Below are 23,851 nucleotides of genomic sequence, written 5' to 3'. Positions count from 1 at the left end.
TAAGTCAGATTGATTTGTTGTATTCAAAGGTAGGTGAAGCAAGCAATTAATTAACGTCTTGTCATTACTTGGGGGGGAGGGGGGAGGGGAAAGGCCATTTTTTGTGTTGCCATCCAAGCACTATACCCATTTCTATACTCTTCGTATTAATAAAATATTAATAAAACCAATGTAGCAGAAAATTAAGGGTTACCAGATTATCTTGTGGATAATAACAGCTTTTTGCTATTTTCTTCTGGTTTGTATTCAAGGAAGAAGATTCATAACTATCCAAACAGTGTTAGAGCTGTTTTGTTTTTATAGCATTGAGTATGTTGTCAGTATTGAAATCGTGAGCCAGTAGGAAGAAAAGTGATATGTCTGGCCCCTGATGCAGTGATATATGTGGATACTGGTAGCAGAGTCTGCGACTGCCTGTATATATATCATTATTCTTTAGGGGGTTAATATAGAAATATTATTATTAAGAAGTGGTAAACGATATAAAGAAAAAAGATAGCAACTGGTGCTATTGATTAGTTTTTCGTTTATTTAACCTGAAAACACTTTTCTTCCAGGTAAAAAGTGCACCTATGGGCACAAATGTAAATATTACCACCCAGAACGGGCAAACCAGCCTCAAAGGTCAGTAGCGGATGAGCTTCGAATAAGTGCCAAATTATCTGCTGTGAAAACTATGAGTGAGGGAGCCTTGGCCAAATGTGGCACAGGGCCATCCAGCTCCAAAGGAGAAATCAGTTCTGAAGTGAAACGCATTGCCCCAAAACGTCAGTCAGATCCAAGCATTAGATCAGTAGCTGTGGAGCCTGAGGAAAAGTTATCAGTAGCCCGGAAGTCCGAGGCCAGCTCTGTCCCGTCTCTGGTTTCTGCATTAAGTGTACCAACGCTCCCTCCACCAAAAAGCCATGCAGCTGGTGCATTAAATACTCGTTCTGCAAGCAGTCCGGTGCCAGGTTCCTCACAGTTCATGCATCAGAAATCCTCACTGGAACATATGTCCAGTGTGCAATATCCTCCTATACTAGTCACCAATAGCCATGGCACCTCAGTTAGCTATACTGACCAGTATCCCAAATATGAATCATTGGGGGACCATGGCTATTATTCCTTACTCAGTGATTTCTCCAACTTGAGCATAAGTAGTATCCGTAACACAGATTATTATGGGGCTGATATGGACCAGGGGATGTATTCTAGAAACTCAAGCCCCTGTCCTGACAGTTGCTTAAGCCATACAAGTAATGATTCTTATTCCTCTTACAATGACTTGTATCTGGGTGTAGCAGATGCCAGTCCAGAAGACAATGTGAAGCTCCACAGACTGCCATCGCAAAATCGTCTTCAGCCTTTTTCCCATGGTTACCATGAAGCCTTAAATAGAGTTCAGAGTTATGGAACTGAAGAGCCTAAGCAATCCCTTCGCAAACAGTCAGTTTCCCACTTAGGCCTACATGCCCAGCATCCGGTTGTTGGAGCACGGTCCAGTTGTCCAGGAGAATACCCTGTGCCTCAAAATGTTCATCCATCAACTGCACAACCAAGCCGTGCCTTGGTCATGACAAGAATGGACAGCATTTCTGACTCACGGCTTTATGAAAGTAACCCTACAAGGCAGCGAAGACCACCTCTCTGTCGAGAGCAGCATGCTAGTTGGGATCCGTTACCATGTGCATCAGACTCTTACACTTACCACTCATATCCACTGAGTAACAACCTCATGCAGCCGTGTTACGAACCTGTAATGGTAAGAAGCATGCCTGAGAAGATGGAGCAACTCTGGAGGAATCCCTGGATTGGGATATGTGGTGAGCCACGGGAACCTCATATCATCCCAGAACACCAGTATCAAACGTACAAGAACCTCTGCAATATTTTCCCTCCAAGCATTGTCCTTTCTGTGATGGAAAAGAATCCCCACATGACAGATGCACAACAGCTGGCAGCTATGATTGTTGCCAAATTAAGAACAGGGCGTTAACTCATTACAGCCTCTTTTGGATAAATGAAATTATACAGCATATAGGACCTGGAGGAAAACTTAAATGAAGAAGGAAGGGGCCAATCTATTCTAAATATTTTCTACTAAGATAGTATCAAATTCTGTACACAGTAGCAATCATATATATGCTGAAGCACTATATAAGAGTTGATTGTATTGTAAATTTTAAGATTTTAAATATAGGGATTTTTAATAGTATTTTATAGGAAATGCATACCTTGCTGCATGGATAGCTCATCAAGAACTACAATGTCACGTTCGGTGTCTCAAAGCTGTTACTACAAAATTATTGTTAGCAATTATATTGCATGTATTAGTGTACACTTTCAATTTGCTTATAAATACCTAATCGGCCTTTAAAAGTATGCTCTACACACACCCAGATGACTTTCAGGGTTTCAGCTTTGTTATTTGACACTCCCTACTGGCATACTAAATATTGAAGAAAAAGTAAACTTGACAAAAATTAAAATACTCAATTTGTAAAAGGAAAAACTGATTTCAGCTTTTGAATGTCGATATTGTTGTTGGAATTCAAAACTGTTCCCCAAGAGCTTGAGTATCTTATTACCTTGTCCAGTATGTTGGCTCAATCCAACAGAAGCCAAATACTTTATTAAATTAGGACCAAAACATTAAGGAGTGCGAAGGCATGAGCGCCATTCAATAAACTAAAAGAAGTTTAACTGTAGCTTCTCTCTTCAGAATCGCCTCTCAACTGTGCAGTAAGCAGCTGCTGACCCAGATGACTAGACAAGCTGAGAGTAAATTGTCAGCTTTATGTAAATTGGATTACTCAACCTGAAGCAGCAGAAACTGGATGTTAACATGGAAGTTCATCAGTAACTACAGCCCTTCCTCTGGGGGCAAGGATGGTGCTGGAGTGAGCCTAACATTCATGGTGGCTGTACAAGATCAGCTTAAGAAGGGGGTGGAGGGGCAAGGCTGCTTCTTGAAAAGAGATGCTCTAGTTCGGGTTTGTGGCAAAGCTGGCCTGGTTTTTTGCTCTTCAGCTCCACGCAAAGGTGTGCATTTGCCTCATGAAGGCTTTTAGAGTTCCTGTTTCAACAGGTGAGACAATTTTATGTGGCATTGTTTGTGCAACTGGTATCTTGCTCAGGGTGGGGAACCTTTGTAGCTAAATGTCTCCAAAAGAGACATTTATTGTTTTTTAAGCTGCACTGACTGGACGCCCTTTTTTGAATCCATTGTATATTTCGACATTTCGAACCATTACTAACTCGATACATCTCGAGCTAGGACTTGTTGACTTCTACTGTAGTTTTTTTCATGAAAGTTGAGAAGGCCTGGTTTATGGCCTTTTGTTTCTTCATGAGAAGGTGTGACACTGCCTAAATGTTTCTTACTGTGAAACACACGGAACGTGAGGCTGCAGTCAGGGTTGTTTCTGGTGTTTTGATAATGGCTTGCATGCTGCTTTCTAGATATCTGTTTGTCTGAGGAACAAAGTTATACCATTTCTTCCACTTGTGTTACTGTAATGGTTGATTTGATTCAAAATATCTTGTGGGCTCTTTATCACATGCAAAGTATGTTCCTGTCATACCATCCCCCCCACCCCCCACCCCCTGCCAAACCCCCAAACCAACAACAAATTACAATTACAGGTGCAACTGCTGTTAATTTACTGATATTTGATAACTGTATAATTTCACACAGGATAAATACTCTTGTGTAGGTAGAGGTAACATATATAATGACCATGTCATTATGTATTTAAAATGAGTTAACTTGAAGGTGATTCTGCATTTATACTTGGCATTGAAAAAAACCAAGTTTTAATTAGTTGGTTATTGCCTCTGTTAATAGGAAAAAAATAAAGTCTTCAAACATTTATAATAGTTGGGGAAAACAGATTTGACTCTTGACAGTTTTCAGAAATGTTTCTTACTAACCAGCATTTTATATTTTTAATTTGCAATTAATTCTTATTCTCTTCTCTTGCATGGTATAAGCAGCTGAGAGCAATGCCTCAAATAACCAGAAATGACCTTTTGTTTGTTGATACAAATTGTATCTCTTTTTCTTGATTGTATAAAAACTGTGTATAAAAAAAAAAAATCTCTAGATTAACTTCAGTATTACATTTTCACCACAATATTTGTGACACCATGTGTCACAGGGAAGTAGCCCATGAGTAATTATGGATCTTTTTTATTTAAAATGGGCACTTGTAGTTTATAGACAAACAAGAACAACTTTTCAGAACCAGTTTATTATGTGCACAGATACTGTGTGTACGCCTCAAAGCATTACATAGTTACCTTTAGTCTATTTATTAAGCAGATACATTCTTGCACTAAACATTATGTGAAAATGTTGCTGTTAACTCATCTGCATGTGTTTAAAATGTACCAATATAATTGCTATAGTCCCTGCTTTATTCTTAATGAATTAATTTATAAATTATTTAGGTATAAAATGAAGTTTATTGTGCACTCATGTTTTCCATCTTGCATGGAATTAAATATTTGTATGTAGAAAAGTGTTTGTTCCCTTTTCCCCCCAATTATGATAAGCTATTTTAAGAGAGGTTTAGTAGGTGGTTTTGATGTTTTCTAAAGTGGAGAACTGAGCAGAAATTTCTGTGTGGAGTATTGGCTGGATTATGGAGATACTCATTTTTGTAGGATTTGTCTAGTCATTTTAATTTTCACTAACTTTTGTCTTCCTGATAATTCCTTTTTAAACAATGGGAGTGCTGTGCCAATACAAACCCAACATACTTATTTCCCTAAGGCACTTTGAAGGCAAATTGTCTTTTTTTGCAGAAGCTGTTAGCATCCACCATGCACAGAGTGACAGAATGGGCAGCGTAGCCTTGTGGAAATAATCTGCAAATTTTGTGCTCGTTTAGTCCTCCTTAGAGGTAATGAAACTTTTGTATGTGATGTAGTCTTTCCTAATCAGCTACTTCGAGTGATAATTCAGTCATCTACATCTGTTTTCAGATATGTTTACAAGCCAATTCAAAACACTGACACGTTCACTAATCTTCAGCGCATAAGCTTAGATTTCTTCTTACATGGAAGAGTTGATCTTATTAACACCTGATCATAACTGTCTATATTGTAAATATAAGACTTTGTATAAATGCTCTTTTTGAGAGCATGGTATTTAAATGTTTTTAAAACTGTAAGAGAACAGTTCTAGAAACTATATTTTAATAAAATCCATGAAATTGCAATTCTAGATGAGAAAAGAAAAAAAAAAGCGGGGAGGTAAAATCCTGGCTTACTGCAATCAGCAAGAGTTAGGCAGTAGACTTTAGTGCTTTACTGTGGCCGGAGTGTTCTCCAGGAGTTCCGATTTACTGATCTTTCATCTTTAGCTATATCACTTTCATGTAATTTGTCACTTGAGTGTATAACTTTTAAATTCATGAATCAAAAATCAAATGCTTTATGGGATGTCAGTCTAAGTTATTTAATTTTTTTTGGTAAGAATTACATGTCAGTAATATATTAAATTGTACAAATAGATAGCTTCACTACTGTTAGTCCTGTTGTTGTCGTGTTGAGCTGCAGTAGTTGGCTTTATTCATTTGTAGAATTAAACATTACTGTTTAATTGTTGTAATATTTTATAAATCTCTTTGGGTTTTTTTGGTTGACCCAAATATAATGTAAGTCTTAATGACAAAATGAGTGAAAATGGATGTTAAACCTGTATGTGGTATTCGTAAATCTCTGTAGTAATGTGTGCACTGTTGTAGATGCGGCTGCATGTAATTCATTCACTAGCATGAGTCTGTTTAGCTTTTGTAAAAATGCTGTAACTGTAAACTTGAAAATAGAAGGTGTGGGTATGTTGCTTAGAACAAGGAGAAGGATCCTCATAACAAAACCAAAATATCTGTGTAGGTGAGCTCCCCTCTACGTACTTTTAATGGCCAGTTTGCCTCAAGTTGTGAATTTTGGCTTTTTGAAATTCTTAATGATGAAGTCAGAACACACAAAGAATCTGTCCAGATAATTCAGTTAAAAAATACTTGGTGACATGCCTATAACTGTGACATATGTCAGATCACAGGCAGGAACATTTCAAGGGACATATTTTTACTATAAAAATGCTATGCTAAAGAGAAGGAACATGCGCCATTTCTGTGAGACTTTGCTCCAAAGAGCTGAAATATTATTCACCATCTGTCACTATTATGTCTATGGAGAGCATTCAGCTTTACTGCTCCTCTTGTACCCAGAGCAGAGCTTGTCTGTGTGACAGAGCCCTTACTACCTGTATTTCTTGCAATATTTCAACTTAAATTATTCTCATGCCAGTGTTTGATTAGCCTTGGAAGAGCCATTATACAGTATCTTGTGATTTTGGTCTGTGGTATTTAAAGTTTGTAAACGTATTAAAAGAACTGAGAGAAGAATCTAAAAGAAATATAGGCTATTACCTATAGACCCCCCACCCTGCTGTGTGAAAGGTTTGCACAATTATTTAATAATATGAAAAGTTATACTTTATATATATAAAAATTTTTGCTTATTTAATAAAACTGAAAGCCATTGGATTATTTGTTTCTAGCTTTTTATTTTGTAACCCTCTTTAGGTGAAAGCCCCAAAAAACTGCTTTGTCCAAAACAACTGTTGTAGTCTGTCCAAATTTTTTGTCAGTATTTTTAGCTGATGTACTGAAAAATACCTAGATTCTGAAATCACACATAATGCCCAGATTTTCCACCTGTGCTTAAATCTGTGAAGGAACAGGACAAGAGTTTTGCTTTTCTTTTAAAAAGCAGAGGGAAAAGTACTATTTAGGGCCCGCTGTCTCCTCAGAATTACATGCTTTGTCACTCTCTGTATTACACAGATTTGCTTCTGCTATTTAAACAATCACTTCCCCTGTGATGGGGGAGGCGATATAATGTCATTTATTACCATTGCTTTGACTCAAACTGCTTTAACTTGGGGGGGGGAGGGGGGTGGGAGGGGGGGGTGGGTGTGTAAAGCTAACAAAAGGAAAGAAAATGATACACAAAGATCTTCTCTATCTGTATTTAACTTCTCGCTGTGTTTGCTCTCACAATGGCCAGGAACCAGGTGATTTGGAAGACAGCACAAAACCAATAAAACACCTGTATTACAAAGTTGCATTTTCCTAATCCCAGGCCTTTTGTGCTTAATTTACATCCTCAAGTTTACCATTCCTGAAAACAAGTACTAGATTGTGTAGGGTATTCTTACTGTTCCAGTTGTCTCCCCAAGACTTTAAGGCCTGGGAAGAGCTGAAGTCCTTGTCTGAGTGGGTGCCTTTGGGAATGAGAAAACAGACTTAAAGACTCGATTAGCCAGGATTATCCTAATAATTATCCTAATAAGGTTCCAAGACTCTGTCCAATCACATTGAAAAGAAATTCAAAAAGTTGTAAAGGTCAAAGGGGGTCCTGGGCCACAAAAGCAGTGCACGCGGGCCTTAACTTCCTCAGCAATTCCCATTTGTGTGATTTATTCCATATAGTCGCAGCTTCTGTCTGTAAACCTTTCTATAGCTTCCCTTTGGAGATGCTTTTTCAATCAGCAGCAATCTGTCTGCAGAGATTAATTTACAGGGAGAAAAGACTCTCAAAAAGTTCTGCCCAAGGCAAAGGGAAAAGTAATTTTGGCACACATCAACATTGCCTTCCCTATCCCCACCCTGAATATGCTTCTAGCAAAGAAAGTAATTAGCATGTTGAACCCAAATTTTACAAAGTAAACTACCAAAGAGTGAAAAAAATTGTATGTAGTGCAGTGTTTTGCCAGCATCATCTTTTCCTTTTTGAACTGTTGTGTTTGTGTCGACAGACCTCAGCAGTGGCCAATACGGTAACTTTACTTGATTTTTAAGTTATTTGAACTGGCTGGCTTTAAATGTTACGGTTATCTATGCATTTATTATGTATTATTCATAGTAATGTTGCCATTTCCCAGATATTTGGGAAAGCAGCTACAAAATTGTTCCTCCTGTGAGTTAATCAGATCAAACAAACACCAAGTTTCATAATCTTCAACAAGGCAATACATAATTGTCTGGGATTTACACTTCTGTTGTAGTAGAAGCCCCGACTTCACTTTTTAAAAATCAAACCAGTTATGTTTCTTTTCTCTAGCCATTCCCAACTTCCCCCTCCCTGCCCTGCCTTGTTTCAAGCCTGCTCCCCCCTGCCCCCACCAGTAACACTTTGTTTAAAATTCATGCCATTACTATGGCTTCTCCTTAAGTCTTGGTATTCTTTTTTTAAAGCACCTAGCAGTTTTGTGCTTTTCTACAAGTCATCCACAGCACTGGATTTAACTATTTTATTTAACTGCAATTAGATCAAAGGCCAGTATTTTTATCCTGTAATTCACTAGGTGGGGTGACAGCAGATACACAGGGCAGTAACTACAGCTGACAAAGAAACGATAGTAGCATATTATTTTACCAAGTAACCCTTGACCAAGGAGAAGGTTACATACAGCATGGCATTTGCTAGCCTCACGCTTTCCTTTTTGAAGTTAGGCTTGTTTGCATTGATAGACCTCAGAAGTACCAAACAGTAATTTAAGTAATTTCATACTCTACCAAATACAGTAATAAAAAAACAAATCCCCTTCACTCAAAGTTTCCTAAATAAGCTTGAGGAACTCTAGGGCAAAAGGAGAAATTTCTAAAGATACAAGAAAAGGGGAAGGGCTTACATGAAAAAAATCCCTCCTAACAGAAAGAGAAGTTTGTTTTCTTTTGCATTAGTACTGCTTGTTTTTAGAGAAGGAAATATACAAAGTATCTTCCATTTTAAACACTTTTTGGCTATCTGGTAAAGGGTAACTTCAGTAGAACAGGATGACAAAAAATTAGAACAAAGAAATAATACTCAGATTATGGACCTCTAGCTAAGTCTTTACTTGAGAGCCAGCCCAAAGCATCCATGAAGTTGCTGTTCTGAACTTGTAATTCAATCCTATCCAATGTACAGGTAAAGCTCTAAGTCCCATTTTGTGTCTCTTTCTACAGAACATTAGCACCTAATGTCAGCAGTAACTCTAAAGAACCAAAACCATCCCATTTCACATGCCACATGACATGTTCCTGTTGCAAATTATTAGACTGACTCAGAAGGAGGCTCTGTCTTACCCTCTCACAGATGCACTCCAACAAGTTCTTACTGAGGAGTCCTGCAATAAATGTATGCTTAAACCCCTGATTTTTGACAGGTAATTGCAGAAGCCTCCAAGTTCCAAGAACCTTTGAGACAGGTAAAGAAAAATTAATTTAGGCAAAACCAGCTGGCAGTCCTTTTCCTCAACAACTTTCCAACAAGGCACTCAAGTCCATTTCTGCAGTATTCACACTAGCTCTCAGCAATGACCACCGTATTAGTTAACAGCCTCAGCAAAATCATGAATAGAAACAACATCAAGCAGAAAACTTTAAATAAAAAGAGGCAGCAGTGGTCTCAAGATTATAATTTGAAAAAAATGGTGAAAAAATTTTTTTTCAAAGATATTTATGCACTCGTGTGAAATCCTAGTTAGATGAAAACTGTAGCACAGTATTATCCTGGCAAAATCACGCAAACTCATACAGGACAGTATTAGCGTCAACTGAAATAGGAAGGGCTCAGTGGTCTGGCTAACAGGGGCCAGAGGGCAGTTTCCAGAATACCTGAGTGAAAAGGAAAAACAGATCCAGAAAGGAGGTTTGCCTTCAGTCGTCTGTATTTATTAACAACGGAAGAAATTACAGAACACTGAGGGATTCCAAAGTACTCAACTGGATTTGGTAAACGTCAGCTAGAGCTAAACGTTCAGATGATGGTTAAGCAAGACAATGGTTACTACACATGGAACTTAAAACACACCATCTCTATAAAGTATTGGGTTTATGTGGTAAAAATCAGTAAATCTTTACCAAAAAAAATATATCCTGGAGCAGCTATTTCCTCATTACCATTACCAGTTCTTCCATGCCACTTCTCTTGTGCAAAACTGAACGTTGCAGAGCACTCTGCTGTCTTAGAAAAGCTGAAGGCCACTTTTTATTTTATGGAAGTCATTCTGGGTCCATAACAATCCCCCTGTTGCAGGAATATTCAATTCTGCAGAGCTGTAAGAGGAAGAGAAATAAAGCACATAAGCAGAGAGCTGATTCAGAAGCTTACATCACCAAAGTAACTTTGATAGCACTTTAAACTTGTTAGCAAGTTTTGTTTCCAAAACAAAATGCCATTTCTCATTCTTGGCTCTGAATGTTTAGCTGCTGGAAGGAACGTCCTTAGTTACTTCAAGAAAGGCAACAGCCCCCGAGGTGCCGAAGGTACCAAAGCACAAAGGTTACCAGTAACTAACAATGGTGAAGGAGATGTGACTTCAGAAATAACCAAGGACCAATTTCCAGCTGAAGCTTCATCTGTCCTTTGCAGCCAGCCACACAAGCTGGTCAGGTGAAATGCTAACACAGCCAGTGGTGGACATGGAAACACTCTGTCAGGAGTTACAAATGTTACTTCATCTATACCTTCTGCACATGGAAACCAGCGGCTCCTACAGCTTCAGGAAGGCAGCACAGGAACTAGTGCATTAACAGAGACTTCAAAGGAAGCTGTTGTTTGGTGACATCCCCAGCATGCCAAGTACTTTCTAATTTTAGAAGGTAGCTCACTCAAACAGGCGTAAAATCCCTTTTCATTGCGGAAGTTGCCCAGTTAGGGCTGAGCCCCAGGAGATCCCCCAAACTACAACCCGTTTACTTGGTATGCTGCGTTAGGGAGCCATGGAACAAGTAGGATTTTATATACTGTACCCAGAATAAGGCACTGTCAAAACACAAGGCTCAAAGAACAGTTGGAGAACATACATAAACCTGTCCCTACCCGAAGTTTTACTGCTTGAAGGAACTTGAATCACTACCGTGTTGTTAAGTAGATCATTTTCACTTGTTTTATGAGAATGGTGAAGGTGAAAGCTACATTTTATCAATAAAACAAATCTTTAAAGGATCCACTTGAAACCTGGTATCTGACGTGAAGAAGAAAAAGGGAAAATCTGGTTGTCTTGTGCACTTTTTTCACCTTCTCTATTCCTTATGCCCAAGGAAAGCTCATGTACTCCTAGCTACAATCTAGCATCCTCCAAGACAGGAATATATTTCATGCCTACTCACTGTCTTTACCCTTCAGCATGTATTAACCATCCCTTTCATCTACTTGCTTATGCATCTCATCCTTAGGACAACAAAACCCAGTCATCATCCATGACCATTTAGTGATGAATCCCATTTTGAAATATCAGTGTAAGCACTTGATGCAATCACTACAGCAATTTCATGTCAGTGACTCCACCCTCAGAAAACTCTCCAAGTGGTCATTATTTGCCAAATCTGCTCCTGTTGTCAGGTAAAACTGACACTGGGAGTAAACAAAAAGCACATATGCTTATCACAAAAACCAAACCACCTGCCTGAGGATGACAGCAGCTATTCAAAGCTTCAGAGGTTGCCCCAGCAACGCTAAACAGAAACTTTGTCAATACACACAGCATAGATCAGAAAACCCACCGAAGAACAATCTTTTGGGACTAGGGAGGAAGGAAGGGCAAGCTTTTCCAAAGTATCCAAGCATCACAGAAATTTATGTCTCACACTAAAACAAAGCCAAAAAAACATATGAAGACAGAAAATAATTCCTCCAAACAAGACTGAAATGTTTGGAAAATGTTATTTATACAACTTCAAACTATACACTGAAAAACTAACCAGTTTTTCTAGTTTCTAGAGGAATTCCTTTGTAGAGCACAACTCGGAATCATTAGGTATGAATCATTAGAAACCACTCCAAGAAATATACTGGGATTGTAGAACACCTGAAGCCTACAACACACAAGTCAAAATGGGCACATGCTACAGCTGATTTCAAGTCGCAGCTTATGAACAAGCCAGAACAGTGAATCACACTACTCCGTATGTACTTAATTACAGCCTCCATAATGATGATATCAGCTACCACGCACAGAAAAACCAACCAAGCCAATAAGGATTACATTAAGAAAGCCCCACCCATCTCTTGCCAAAGCCTGCTGACTAGGTGCCAATTGGTATTGATTACTGCAGCCAATTAGAATTCTGCTGCAGCTCCTTATTCTTATCAATGAACCCACCTACCCAAACATCAAGTCAAATGGCTTTAAAGTCTCTGAGATCAAGCATTCTATCGCTTGTGACTACAGCGAGAGAGCTGGGGCTCTCCAGACTAGAAGTAGATATGCAAATTTCAGGAATTTGCCTTATTCCCAACATGGAACGTGTTGCAAGAAACATGATTCATAGCTGGCTGATACCAAAGGTCTCTTCTGCTGAATCAAAAGGGGTTTTTTGCTTCCAGTATATATTTACTCTTCTTTTGGGGATGATAAAACTACCAGAAGACAGAGTTACCTGCTCTCTTCACAGTTTGAGGGGAAACTCACACAGTGCTCAAAAGCACAGGTCTTGTCAGTGACTGACACCATTCAAGAGAACTCCAAAAGGATTTAACCTCTTGCAGAAGTGCTGGAACCAAGGACTTTATCAAGTAATTGGACTGTCAGAAAGAGGAGCAGTAGGAAAGGACAGTTTCTTTTTCATTACCTAGCTATCTCTGAGATGCTAATTTTACATTTCAATTGGATGAATCAGGCAGAAACAATACCTTCTCAGCAGGCCTGAACTGGCAAGAGCAGACTAGTCCCAGGGAAGATGACGAAGAGGGTGGAGAATGGGAACCTTGGTCTTTGGAAGGTTTGGAACTGGAAGCTAATCTGAAGACAACTCTGAGAATATTAAAAGAGAGGAGTATGTGCAAGAGCTCTTCCCAACATAACACCTCAGGCTGCATGACTGTCACTGTTATTCACATTTTTTTTTAGAAGCTACTAGATTGGGCCCATCAACTACAGGTAAAGAATCACTGATTAAGAGAGTTATCCTATCAAGTGTTTAAGCAAGTAACTGCCATTCATTCATATTCTGAAGTGTTCCTTGGATTAAAATACATATAAGCCCATCTCCCATTGTGTATGTGATTAAACTGATTTGATAGCTTACAGCATTCAGGTTCCTTTGCCTTCAAAGGGTGAAATAATGACCCCATTAAAATGCCTTCAGTACGATGGTTTAAATGGGTAAGCTTCATCTAGTAATGGAGGTGAACTGACTAAAGCTTTATAGAATGCTACCATTAGTTCCATGACAACCTGTGTTTCTTTACTGAGGTCAGACCTGCAGCTTAAATTACTAGCTGCAGCTCTGAAAAGGTCACTGGGCAATGCCAAAATGCTGTGGCTCAGGATCAAAGCCCCAGTTAACAGAAACTTGAGTTTTCAAACCTGCTGAGGCTGTGCTAATAACTTGAAACTGCTAAACAGCAGTATCTCACAATCCTTGTGCTGGTTTCTTTTAGAAAGAGCAGGAGTGAAGATGGTAAGGTTATAAACTCGCTTCACCAAAGGACACCACGGAAATCACATTTTTTATTGCCAATTATGCCACTGCATTTAACTTTCAGGCAGTGCAAAAGACCCACGGAGTGCAAAACAGAAGCACCTTCCCAGAAGGAAAGAACAGCAGCAATTACAAGCAGCAACTCCCAGACCGGATGACAGGAAAAGATGGAGACAAATGCAGAAAGCCAAGTGTTGAATATATTCTTTTAACTTCAAAGGATGACTGTTAGGGCTTCATGAAGTATCTTCCAATGATACTGGTGAGCTGTCACAGCAATACAGGTAGCAGTAACTTCTGTGCCCATCAACAATGCAAGCACACGGTCAGATTAACGCAATACAAACAAGCAGGAAGCTTCCCGTTGCAGCCGGGCAGGGTGAAGAGAGTTTGCCTCATGCTGGGTTACCCACAGGATGGAAAACTGGGACTGCAGTGACACAGACCTTGCTCAGGAAGTGTACTGTAGTCTCCCCTTTCAAGCATACAGAACAGAGACACATCTGATGTGAAACTCGCAGCATATTCACCGCCCCAGTTACAAACAGCCAATTCCCTCCTCAGGTGTTACAAAAGCAATCTACAGCCAACCACCTCCTGGGGCTACCTTCTCTCCTCATCTTCAGGCTTTCCCACTAATGCACCTCAAAGTGTCTCAGCAAACCACTGTGCATTTTAGAACGACGACTCCTTAGCCAGTCTGGGAAAACTGACAATGGGGAGGCTAAATGACTTCCAAGGCTTCTAGTCCTGAATGTTTTAATTGCAAGGCCACAGTTCTTCCCATCGAAGTTATTCACCCCAGCGTATCACCAGGCAGTCTGCACCAGCTCTCAGTAGCTTGTTTTAAAAATTTGGCACTTCCAGACTAGTAACTCTAAAGCATCAGCAGACTGCATCTTACCAAACAGCATCAGGCAACACTGAAAGTTGTTGGCCCAGTCTGAAAAGCAGACTGTTATGCTGTTAACACCACCACTGCAGAGGTCCTTCCGAACACACATTACTTGAAAAATCCATGAGAAGTGCAGTTAGTAGAGATTGTAGTAGATACATAGATCAAACAGAAGTAAAAAGGAAATATTATCCTTAATTTTTCACAACATACAGTACAAGGCACAGAGAGAGAGAAATGCATTTCATGGTTCAGGGGCAAAGTCCTGCCCACACCATTACTCACTTTGTACTGGGAGGCTTCCACTCATCTCTCACTGGCTGATCAAGCAGGGACATCATGGAATAATTATCCAACATGAGACCATCAGGGTCATCTGTCTGACCTGGGAGTTTGCCAAGAGGAAAGTCTTTCCACTGTACTTCATCTGGGTAAAAACAGTACATAAAGAAGTCTGAGCTCCCCAGAGAGATTTTCAAAAATACAAGATCCCCTTGAGTCCACAAACACTGTCTCACACAACTCAGCCATTCAGCAAGAGTGAACAATTTCAGTATTCTGCAAAAATAAGCTTGAGTTCTAACTAATTTTATTTCTAACTTTACTATCTCTTCCAAAGAAAGTCACTGTAGTATTTGAGACAACAGGGACACATCTAGAGTCATGTAACATCATACAGCCTACACAGCACAGCTCGTCCAAGCTGCTGTGAGACAATGCCCATTAAAAGAAACCTCACAGTATTCTGGAGCAGCCCTTCAATATTTACCTTCCTCTTCCAAGCATACTTTGGTTTGAAAACGTACACATTGACTTACATACAATAATTTAAAAAACAATTACTCTGCATACTTCTGTAAATGGAAAGAGGTATTTGTACACATAGGAAGATACAAAACAGCACCTTTGCATCCAGTAGCTCATTTCTGCAGTGAGACGAAGCATCAGCTTCTTAACGACTCGCTGACAATAGCAGCTGCACAGCAACAGTGCAACAGTGACTAAAGAAGAACTGAAGCTACAAAAGTAGAAGGGTGCTTCTCTTCTAAAGAGCTTCTAAGAAAGCTAAGAAAGCCTTATTAATCCATAAAGCAATTCTGGACCCACAAGTGGGCTGGGATGAGATGGCAAAGAAAAAGAATATCACAAAGTCTTGGAAATTCTGTTATTTGTTTTTATGAGCACCTATTGCTGTTTCCACTCCATGACTTCATATCCGTTAAATTTGGCTTCCAATGGGGGCCAGAAACGGCACAATGGGAAATCATCACAACCGATAACGTCAGTAAGCCCATTCCTTTATGGCGTGGTGCTAAAAATTCAACGACAGTTAAAAGACAGTTCCCAACTAAAAAGATACTAATTGTTATGTGTCATTGTTTTGACAAAAAGATTTCTTAAACCTATGTGCTCTCTTGATACCAGAACACATTTCTGGAATGCTTACAAGCAGCTCAGCAAAGACCAGCAGACAGAAGCCTTCAGAAGATAAGGCACCCCACTCCACAGAGCATGCAATAATTACAAAAGCTATTTGAGATCCCTGCTAAAATCACCTACAACTTGGCCATTTCCTTCTCTTTGCCTGAAACCGATTTGTTTTGCGTACCTGATATCTGCTCAAAAACCCAAGCATTGCCCTAAAGAACTGGCAGATTTATTTGTTTACTGTTCTTGGGCATTTAATAGAACAAAAAATCTTGACATAGGATAGTGCTTTCTAAGTGTTATAATTTTACAATTAAGAAAGGGGCAAATATAGCATTTGGTAACATCCAACACAGCTATAAGGCCAATTACCATTGTAAATATTTAACAGGCTAAGAATACTCTTTGGGGAACAACATAGTAAGTAGTTGATACACCACATGTTACCATGGGTTTGTACATACCTCCTGGCTATAGTTTCAAATTGTTTCAGGATGGTAACCACACAAATGTTATTCAAACAGAAATTAAGTTTACCCACAAACAACTACAAGAACAGAATCTTCACAGAAATCAGGTGCTTCAGGACACAACGCGTGTTCTTTCGGTGAAAGCTTTGCTTGACCAGAACCGAAGTCACTGAACTGTTCTCAAAACATCCAGCTCTAACAAGCTGTCCACATCTGCATAACTAAGCCAAGCTGCTTAGGCAGATCTCTTTTGGTTTTGGTGTTTGTTTGTTTTGGGGTTTTTTTTTGGGGGGACAGCTGTTTGACTTGAGTAGGGTACAAGACTTCATTGTCTTCTAATCGCTGCTTTTCTTTGTCATCCTTTAAATACCATTTTGCCTCCAACTCCTCTCCACCAACTTCCTCCTCCTGTCTTCAGTCCCTCCATACATCACTTATCCAAAAATCTTGTTAGCTACAGAACCCTCCACCCCAATGAGAAAGTATGGCTACCATAATAAAGCTAAAAAAACACTGGATATGCTGTTTATTCCCTCTAAACACTTGCCTTGCTCCTTTTTTTTGCTTGCCAGCATGTCGTAACAGCAGTTTTCCTGGAGCATGGAAATTACAAGCCTATGAGTGGTGCTTTCCAGCATAGCCAAACTGTGCTTTCAAATATCCCCATGTGTGACAAACAGAAGTCCAAGAAACATGCATGTTTTCTTTGCCATTCACAGCTGGGATATATGTGCCCCATCAATGGGATACACTGAAATTCTAAACAGTTTGCAAAAGCCTGATAAAAAATTTAATGAGGCAGTAACAACATGCTCCTGGAAAAAGCACTCATAGTATTTAAAGAGTTTAAGAGAAATGACCCCTGCACATAAACAGAAGATTGGAGAGAAAACCCCCGAGTTTTCAGTGATTTGGCAGTCAGGTGATTTTGAAGCATGCTTCAATTCTGGTCAGGCCCAGAGAGCTGAGATGCCTTTGCATTTCAATTAACACTTGCCAGTGACAAAGACTAAGTCTTGCAAAGTCATTTTTTACCTGCAGTGATCTGCCAGGCCGACCCTTGCAGTGCTGCCCTTTTCTCAGCAATAGCCGCCAGGTTACCAGAGCGAGCAAGTCCTTCCAAAGGATTTGTTTCAGTTACCATCTCTTCTTCCTCCTCCTCCTCCACCTCCTCTACACCATCATCTCTCTCCAGCACATCATCTTGTTTCTCTACAGTCTGTGCTTGATTTTTAACCTGATTTTCTTGCCTGGCCCTCCACTGTAAGCTCTCTATAGTATAAATTGGCTGTTCACTGCAGTCTGAAGAGATGCCTGGACTGGACAAAGGGCCACCTCCTTCTGTGTAAACTGAAGCGAGATAGAGAAGGTTCTTCCGCGAAGAACGTGGCAAGCGAGGTCTCATGATTGTGAGAATCCTAGAAAGCAAAAGGTCAGCGTAAAAGTCTTAGAAGCAAAAAAGACTCCAGATGAAAGTTTATCAAGCTGAGCAGCCTTTAAGTGTGAGTTTCCTCCAGGACAGCTCATTCATATATCTCCTCTTAACAGGTAAAATCTGATTCTTCCCTGGTGAGTGGATGCTGAAATATTCCTTCTTTGTGATTAAGGACTTGGGATACTTCTAATGGAATTCCTGCTTTGCTGTTCTCATGTGAACAAGTTACCACCTGTGCTAAATTCGTATAGCCTGTATAAGCAGTCACATCTCTGCTACCAAGTCACTTTTTTTCTGATCAGGTTGCTTCTATTCAAGCTTTTACCTCCCCCGATAATCTCCGCTTTCATTTTGAGGGCACAATCCTCTTAAATTCTCCTCCTTCTTCTCTTGGTAAAATCAGTGGGGAGACGAGCAGCAACAAGTAGGGCTTCCTACGTACCTGCCACAATTTCTACTAGATGCAAAGGAAGGGAACACACCTATAACTCAGCATATCACAAGAGAGCCGGCCAAAGCTATTACAAGAGCACTATTTGCTGTCCCTTTTCTAGGTCACCGGATCAAACTTACAGCTGAAGAAGGTGTGGGGTGGCCCAGCAGGGAGCTTCCAAGCAACTATCAGTCAGTCTTATCCACTGCAAAGGAACTTTATGGAGGAACAGCTCCTTCACGGACACCTGTTTGTTACAGTGTTGTTGTCTCTTCTTCCCTTCAAAGAAGACAATGAAAACAACAAGGTGCTCAAAACTCGTTACAAACACGCCCTTTATCCCCTTGCTTTTTTTACCAGAACACTCATTCTCAGACAAGCTGACATCCCAATCCCAGTCCATGACCAGATGTACTGACCAAATACATCAAGGTGCTACAAGGGACTTGCCAATGCACTGACAGCTAGGTTATGTGTGCATATAACACAGATGTGAGCACAGCAAGATGTAGATGTTCCCAAGCTGGTTCTCTGCATGCCATGCCAGACAGAAAAGCCACAAAATGTATTTGTACAGTATTGTCCCAAATATTGTCCCAGTATGCTGCTTCTGGGACCTGAGATCATTCCAGATAGCACTGCAATGAATAGACTTAACAGCTGGGAACTACCACCACTTAGGAATCTTGGTACATAATAGATATGCTCAGTGCTGACTGCAAGCGTCAAACATTAACCCACGACTGCCACAGATACTGGCAAAATCTTGGTGCACACTGAGCCAGACCAGCAGAAGACAGAAGAGGCGGCACAATTAGCCAGCCAGAAACCTCCCCAGGGTTACACTATATTGCACTATAAAAGTCCTGTTATCAGAACTCCCGTGACACTCTTTGAATAATTAAATCTCTTCCCTGCCCTGTCTCTGGAGTGAGACATTCTGTCTGCCTGTTTAAACAGTTCTAAGGAGTTAAGAACAGAAAACAAAATACTATTTATTACTTTTGTGTAAGCCTAGAAGGCATGAAAATCCTGTGATAGGATTAAAAAAAGACAGCAAGACTATGTAAGTATCTTGTAAAGGCAGGCTTCTGTTAAGTGAGGAGAGAACTGGGAACAGGGACAGAACAGGTTGCATACAACATCATCTATTTGTTGTCTGCTACTGTTATTTCCTACAAGTACTAATATCTGGAAAAAAGAGCACTTAAGGGCCCAAACTTTCATGGGGGAGATTGGCTATTCCTATCTTGAGGAGGCTGCAGCATAGCTGCTAATAACAATTTCAACATGCTAAGAAATGCATGACATACATAAGCTGCTGGTTGAAAAGTGTAAGAAATGCAACAATAAAAGCTCTACACACACATGCCAAAATGTAGCAATTAGGTTATTGCAGTTTCCATCTAAAGGTCACACCACTCCCCCAGTTTTCACAGTAGTACAGAACAGACCCTTACACTACTTACACACAGAAATTCCATGCATACTCACCAGCGTTTACTTTGGCAATGCCAGTCAGCATCTCAGAAATCCAGTTGATCAAGAACTGAGGCCGGAGTTCTGAAGAGTCAGAACATTCCTTCAGTTCCACAAACATTTTCTCTATTAGGATCTGTGTAAAACTTCGGGAAAGGAGGCCTGTCAGCAATGGCTGCCAAAAGCAGTAAAAGGTCTGAGGAATTTTGAACTGCCATAACTCTTTATTTGCTGCAGTAAAAAGAAAAAACCAGAGAAGCCAAAATTCACTGGTTTGTAATTTTTTGTGAACCACTGGTGTGACACTTGTTTGAAACTGAAGTAGTTTGTTCTGAGGTATTTCCTGGGATCCTCACTGAACCTGGAACTATTATTTTCTTATGCTAGGGAAGTAAAACAAGCAGCAAATTGATAATTAACAGCTCACTGAAAGCAAAAAATACAATGCCTGATCTAATCACACGGTGAACCATAGGAAAAGCTGTTGAGGTCCCAGGGAAACTGACAAATTCTTAATTTTCAGTGCCCCTAGGTACCCAATTCTCTTGCAGAAAATCTGTGCAACTCCAGGCATACAGGCAGCAGCATGGAACTAAGATGCAACTGGTGCTCAAAAATAACCATTTAGATTTGCTCCAAATCTTCAGTGTAGAAAAGAAACTAGTGGGAGTTCACAAAATCAGTAGCTATTGCAGACATGAGCAGAGATGCAAGCTTTGAAAGATGTTTTGGCCAGCCAGCATTCAGTGCTGAAGAGCTATCTTTCCATGATAAGAGATTTATGCAAAAGCAACAGCTATATATGGCCATAAAGGGGTCTGGAGAACAAGTCAGAAGATGTTTAAGGACCCAGACATATGAAAAATATGCAGAGAATTACAGATTTCAATATAATGAGAACAAAAGAACAGACCTGGACATAACACTAGCTATGCACTTTTTACTTATGTGGTGCCCAAAACACTAACCTTCATACTTGATATTTAACATCTTCAGACAATCCATCTTTGGGATGAGAAAGCCATCACTGAGAAGAGCTTCAGCCACTGCCTCCCTAGAGCAATCACAGAGTCTGATTAATGCCACTTAGTCCTTTACATATTAAACCCCCACTTCTACCAGTTCTGAAACAAGTTTGAGAGCCAAATGCCTGGAACTACGAGGAGGTGATCCAGCTTGTTGTAAAGCACTAAAATCATGTGCCAGTTTGGGGCTGGATATATCCCACTAGACTTGGAGGGAATGTGCAAATTGCAACAGAAGCAGAACCCTGAAGGAAACATTTCTGCTCGAGTTGCAGAGGCAAATATTTCGGTATTTCAAAAGCACAGGAACATTTGTCATAAACATTTCACAAGCACAGAACATTCATCATACTGAAATACCTATGGTTTGCAATATGATCCAAGTCTTCTGCCAGTTGGCCAGCCAAGATTTGAGGATCTCTGGCTCACAGAGCCAGGTTCAGGGGAAAAGCCAACCCTGCTGACCTGCTGGCAAGGCACACTTAAGGCGCAGTTCACACAGCTGTTCGGCAGGTAGGCTGTGGCAGGGTCACAAATGCTCTTCCCTACAGCACCTACAGTTCTTGCTTGGATGTCTTCTGCCCTTATAGCTATCCTGCGAACTTCGGTTAGTCTGACAGCACTGAACGGTCAAGCTAAAGTACCACTTCATCTCCTGTTAGGCTGGCTTAAGTCAAGTGGAAGACTGAGGGGACCCACATAGGCTCAACTGACACTTGAAAGTAAAATACAGCAAAAGGGACCGAAGTAAAATTCCCATAACTACCCCAATATCCAGCCATGGGATACTCTTTGAGTTCTTCTGTTTGTGCTTCTATCCATAAGCTTGTCTATCTGTGCAAAGATACAGCACTAAAATAAACACTTCTCAGAATAAAACCCAAGGTGGCCATCTTTGAACACCGAATAAATTCCAAAGAAATAACTGCTTTTGCTATCAGACCTGTTGGATTTGGAACGGTAGTACCCATGTCAAACACAGCATAGTTTGGTATAGAATGAATCAAAAAATTCACCTTCTCCAGTAGGGGTGACTTCCAAATCTAAACATCCAACCGTGACATAGATCCAATACAGGATTTTTATAAATACGAACAGCAGCTGAAGATCTCGGAGTGCAGAAACAACACACACAAACACTAGACCACTTTGTCATAAGCAGATGATGTGGTGGGAAATCAGAAGGGCAGTGGTAGAATGTAATTTGTTTCTAAAATACAAGCCCACTTTCAATTCCCCTCTTCTCTGGAAACTGCTCCAGCCTAACTACCATGAGTCCTACATGCAATGACTGATCATCACCAACTATTAAGGACAGCTCCATGCAGACGGCAGCTTCAGTTGAGAACTTTTCAAGCAGAAAAACATCTGACTAAAAAAGGTCCACTGGGTCAATTCTCTGAAGCAGACAACAGAGGATCCTTTGCAGTTAGCTCATTCTGCTTTAGGTCTGTAGGAATCTTCTGCCCCCTGCATAACCCAAATTACAGGGTATGTTGGCAGGGGAAATGAAAGGCTTTACTCAGAATTACATTGGCATTCTAAATTACAAATGTACTTTCATAGGTCACTTGACATATTCAAGGGAACTCAAACTCTCATACCTCTGAGTGCACAATCCAAGTTGCCAAACCTAATGAAGTCACAGCCTTGCCAATGCATTCTGCGCCTTCCTCCCCTTCATGTGCTCTATTTTCCATGAGTGAATAATAAAAAAATTATTTTAAATTAAGCACCTTCAGAAATACACAGGAGACTGCAGGAACAACCCTGTCTTCAGCTGAGAAGGACAGTACCATTAGTCGGTCCTTCAGAAAATTCCAGTCTCACAGAGGCCACTGAGGAAGCACTAGCGATACATGACAGACTCCATATGAATGAGAGAGGAAACAGTTGCACCATTTCAGGAGAGATATGAAGCAAAGCAGAAGTGATTACCACAATGGCATTCAAAAACAACTTCTAGGAATCTCTGTGTTCACTAACATAAACATAAAAGCACAACTTAATGTGTAAAGCTTGCAGAGTTTGTTTTTTAAGTAAAAAACTTACTTGATTATAAATTGCTGCCTTAGTAGCATACTATTATTCGTCTTCTCAAACAAATGTCATGGTGGAGAACAGACTGATAGCAAGGGCTAGAGAAAGTAGAGCTTTTATTGAGTTTCTGAAGAAGAGAATCTATGACCATTCACACAAGAACGTTTAATGGAGAATTCCCTCTAAAGATAGATAAATCTGCACTTAAAAGAAACCCCATGCCATGTCACTGTATTTATGTTGCTATTTAAAAACCAATGGAAACCAGAGTGTGATAGGGTCTCATTTTCAATACCGTTAACATGCTATTATTGATAAACAGAAGTAGAATATACATGGATGAATCCTTTCTGGGAACTGTCTTTAATCATTTTGGGCTCTCAAATAAAGTGCATAGGTGGTTCTAAAAAGCTGGATAAAAGCACAGCCTTCCATTAACTGTGAATACAACAACTTGTGTTATTTAAAAAATGCATCTGGATGCTGGAATAAAAATAGCATGAGATGAAGTAGGCGCTCAAGGATGAAATATGGGACCAAGTGCCTAATCCTAGAGTTTGCTCTACCATTCAGAGGCTTCCAACCCACCTCTGTCTCCCCTCTACAGGAAGAATTTGCTTTTGATTTGCCTGACTGTTCATCACGCTCAGCCAGCTAAACTTGGTTCTTAGTGGGATTTAGCATTTGTCCATAAGGCCACTTGTTTGATGTCAGCTCATGTAGCATTTATTCAGATGCAGTGTGGCCTTTGTCCTGTTATTCTCTGAAATGAGCAACACAGTATAAGTGTTCCAACAGAGGAGAGCTTCAGTAGAAAATGCAGATTAATTGGAATCATTTTCTCTCAAGCAAAACCGTATTATTCAAGCAACTTTCCAATGTTAAACAACATACAGACTCTAATAGGATTCTTCATTAAGCCACCTGCCATACTGCAATACAAATAACTGTACGATACTAAGATTCTCCCTTAAGGATCCAGACAGGAGAACAGGTCAAGTTGGGTTTTGAGACAAGGACCTGGCTGCATGAAGCACACTCCAAAACTTCCTGAATAAGACATCATGGTTCTGTCAGCAGGCTGCCAAGGAGATGGCAAGAGGCAAGTGGTTAGCGAGATCTTCTTGCTTCTCCCTTCACCCCCAGCTCAACTTTGACACAGTCAGGTGTTTTTAAAAGC

General features: G+C 40.1%; 2 protein-coding genes across 6 annotated transcripts in view; one reads left to right on the top strand and one right to left on the bottom strand.

Annotated features, from left to right (window-relative positions):
• The window catches only part of ZC3H12B (zinc finger CCCH-type containing 12B), a 34,441-nt gene extending 27,902 nt beyond the window's left edge, over positions 1–6,539 (top strand). For 3 of the 5 annotated variants that reach the window (XM_055727724.1, XM_055727725.1, XM_005440973.4), the window contains one exon: positions 558–6,539. In XM_055727724.1, the coding sequence (XP_055583699.1) occupies positions 558–1,978 (1,421 nt within the window). In that variant the 3' untranslated portion in view covers positions 1,979–6,539. The remainder of the gene's footprint in view (positions 1–557) is intronic. The other 2 variants (XM_055727727.1, XM_055727728.1) reach the window with 2 other exon arrangements.
• Positions 6,540–9,691: 3,152 nt separating this feature from the next.
• The window catches only part of LAS1L (LAS1 like ribosome biogenesis factor), a 28,407-nt gene continuing 14,247 nt past the window's right edge, over positions 9,692–23,851 (bottom strand). Inside the window, exons 8-13 of the mRNA XM_055727248.1 lie at positions 20,575–20,660; positions 19,622–19,837; positions 18,268–18,406; positions 17,295–17,677; positions 14,647–14,788; positions 9,692–10,097 (exon numbers count right to left, since the gene is read on the bottom strand). Coding sequence (XP_055583223.1) covers positions 10,007–10,097; positions 14,647–14,788; positions 17,295–17,677; positions 18,268–18,406; positions 19,622–19,837; positions 20,575–20,660 — 1,057 coding nt within the window. The 3' untranslated portion in view covers positions 9,692–10,006. The remainder of the gene's footprint in view (positions 10,098–14,646; positions 14,789–17,294; positions 17,678–18,267; positions 18,407–19,621; positions 19,838–20,574; positions 20,661–23,851) is intronic.

Source organism: Falco cherrug, chromosome 15, assembly GCF_023634085.1.
Source record: "Falco cherrug isolate bFalChe1 chromosome 15, bFalChe1.pri, whole genome shotgun sequence".
Lineage (NCBI taxonomy): Eukaryota > Metazoa > Chordata > Aves > Falconiformes > Falconidae > Falco > Falco cherrug.
The sequence above is the reverse complement of the archived record's forward strand: the minus strand, read 5'-3'. Positions and strand labels throughout refer to the sequence as shown.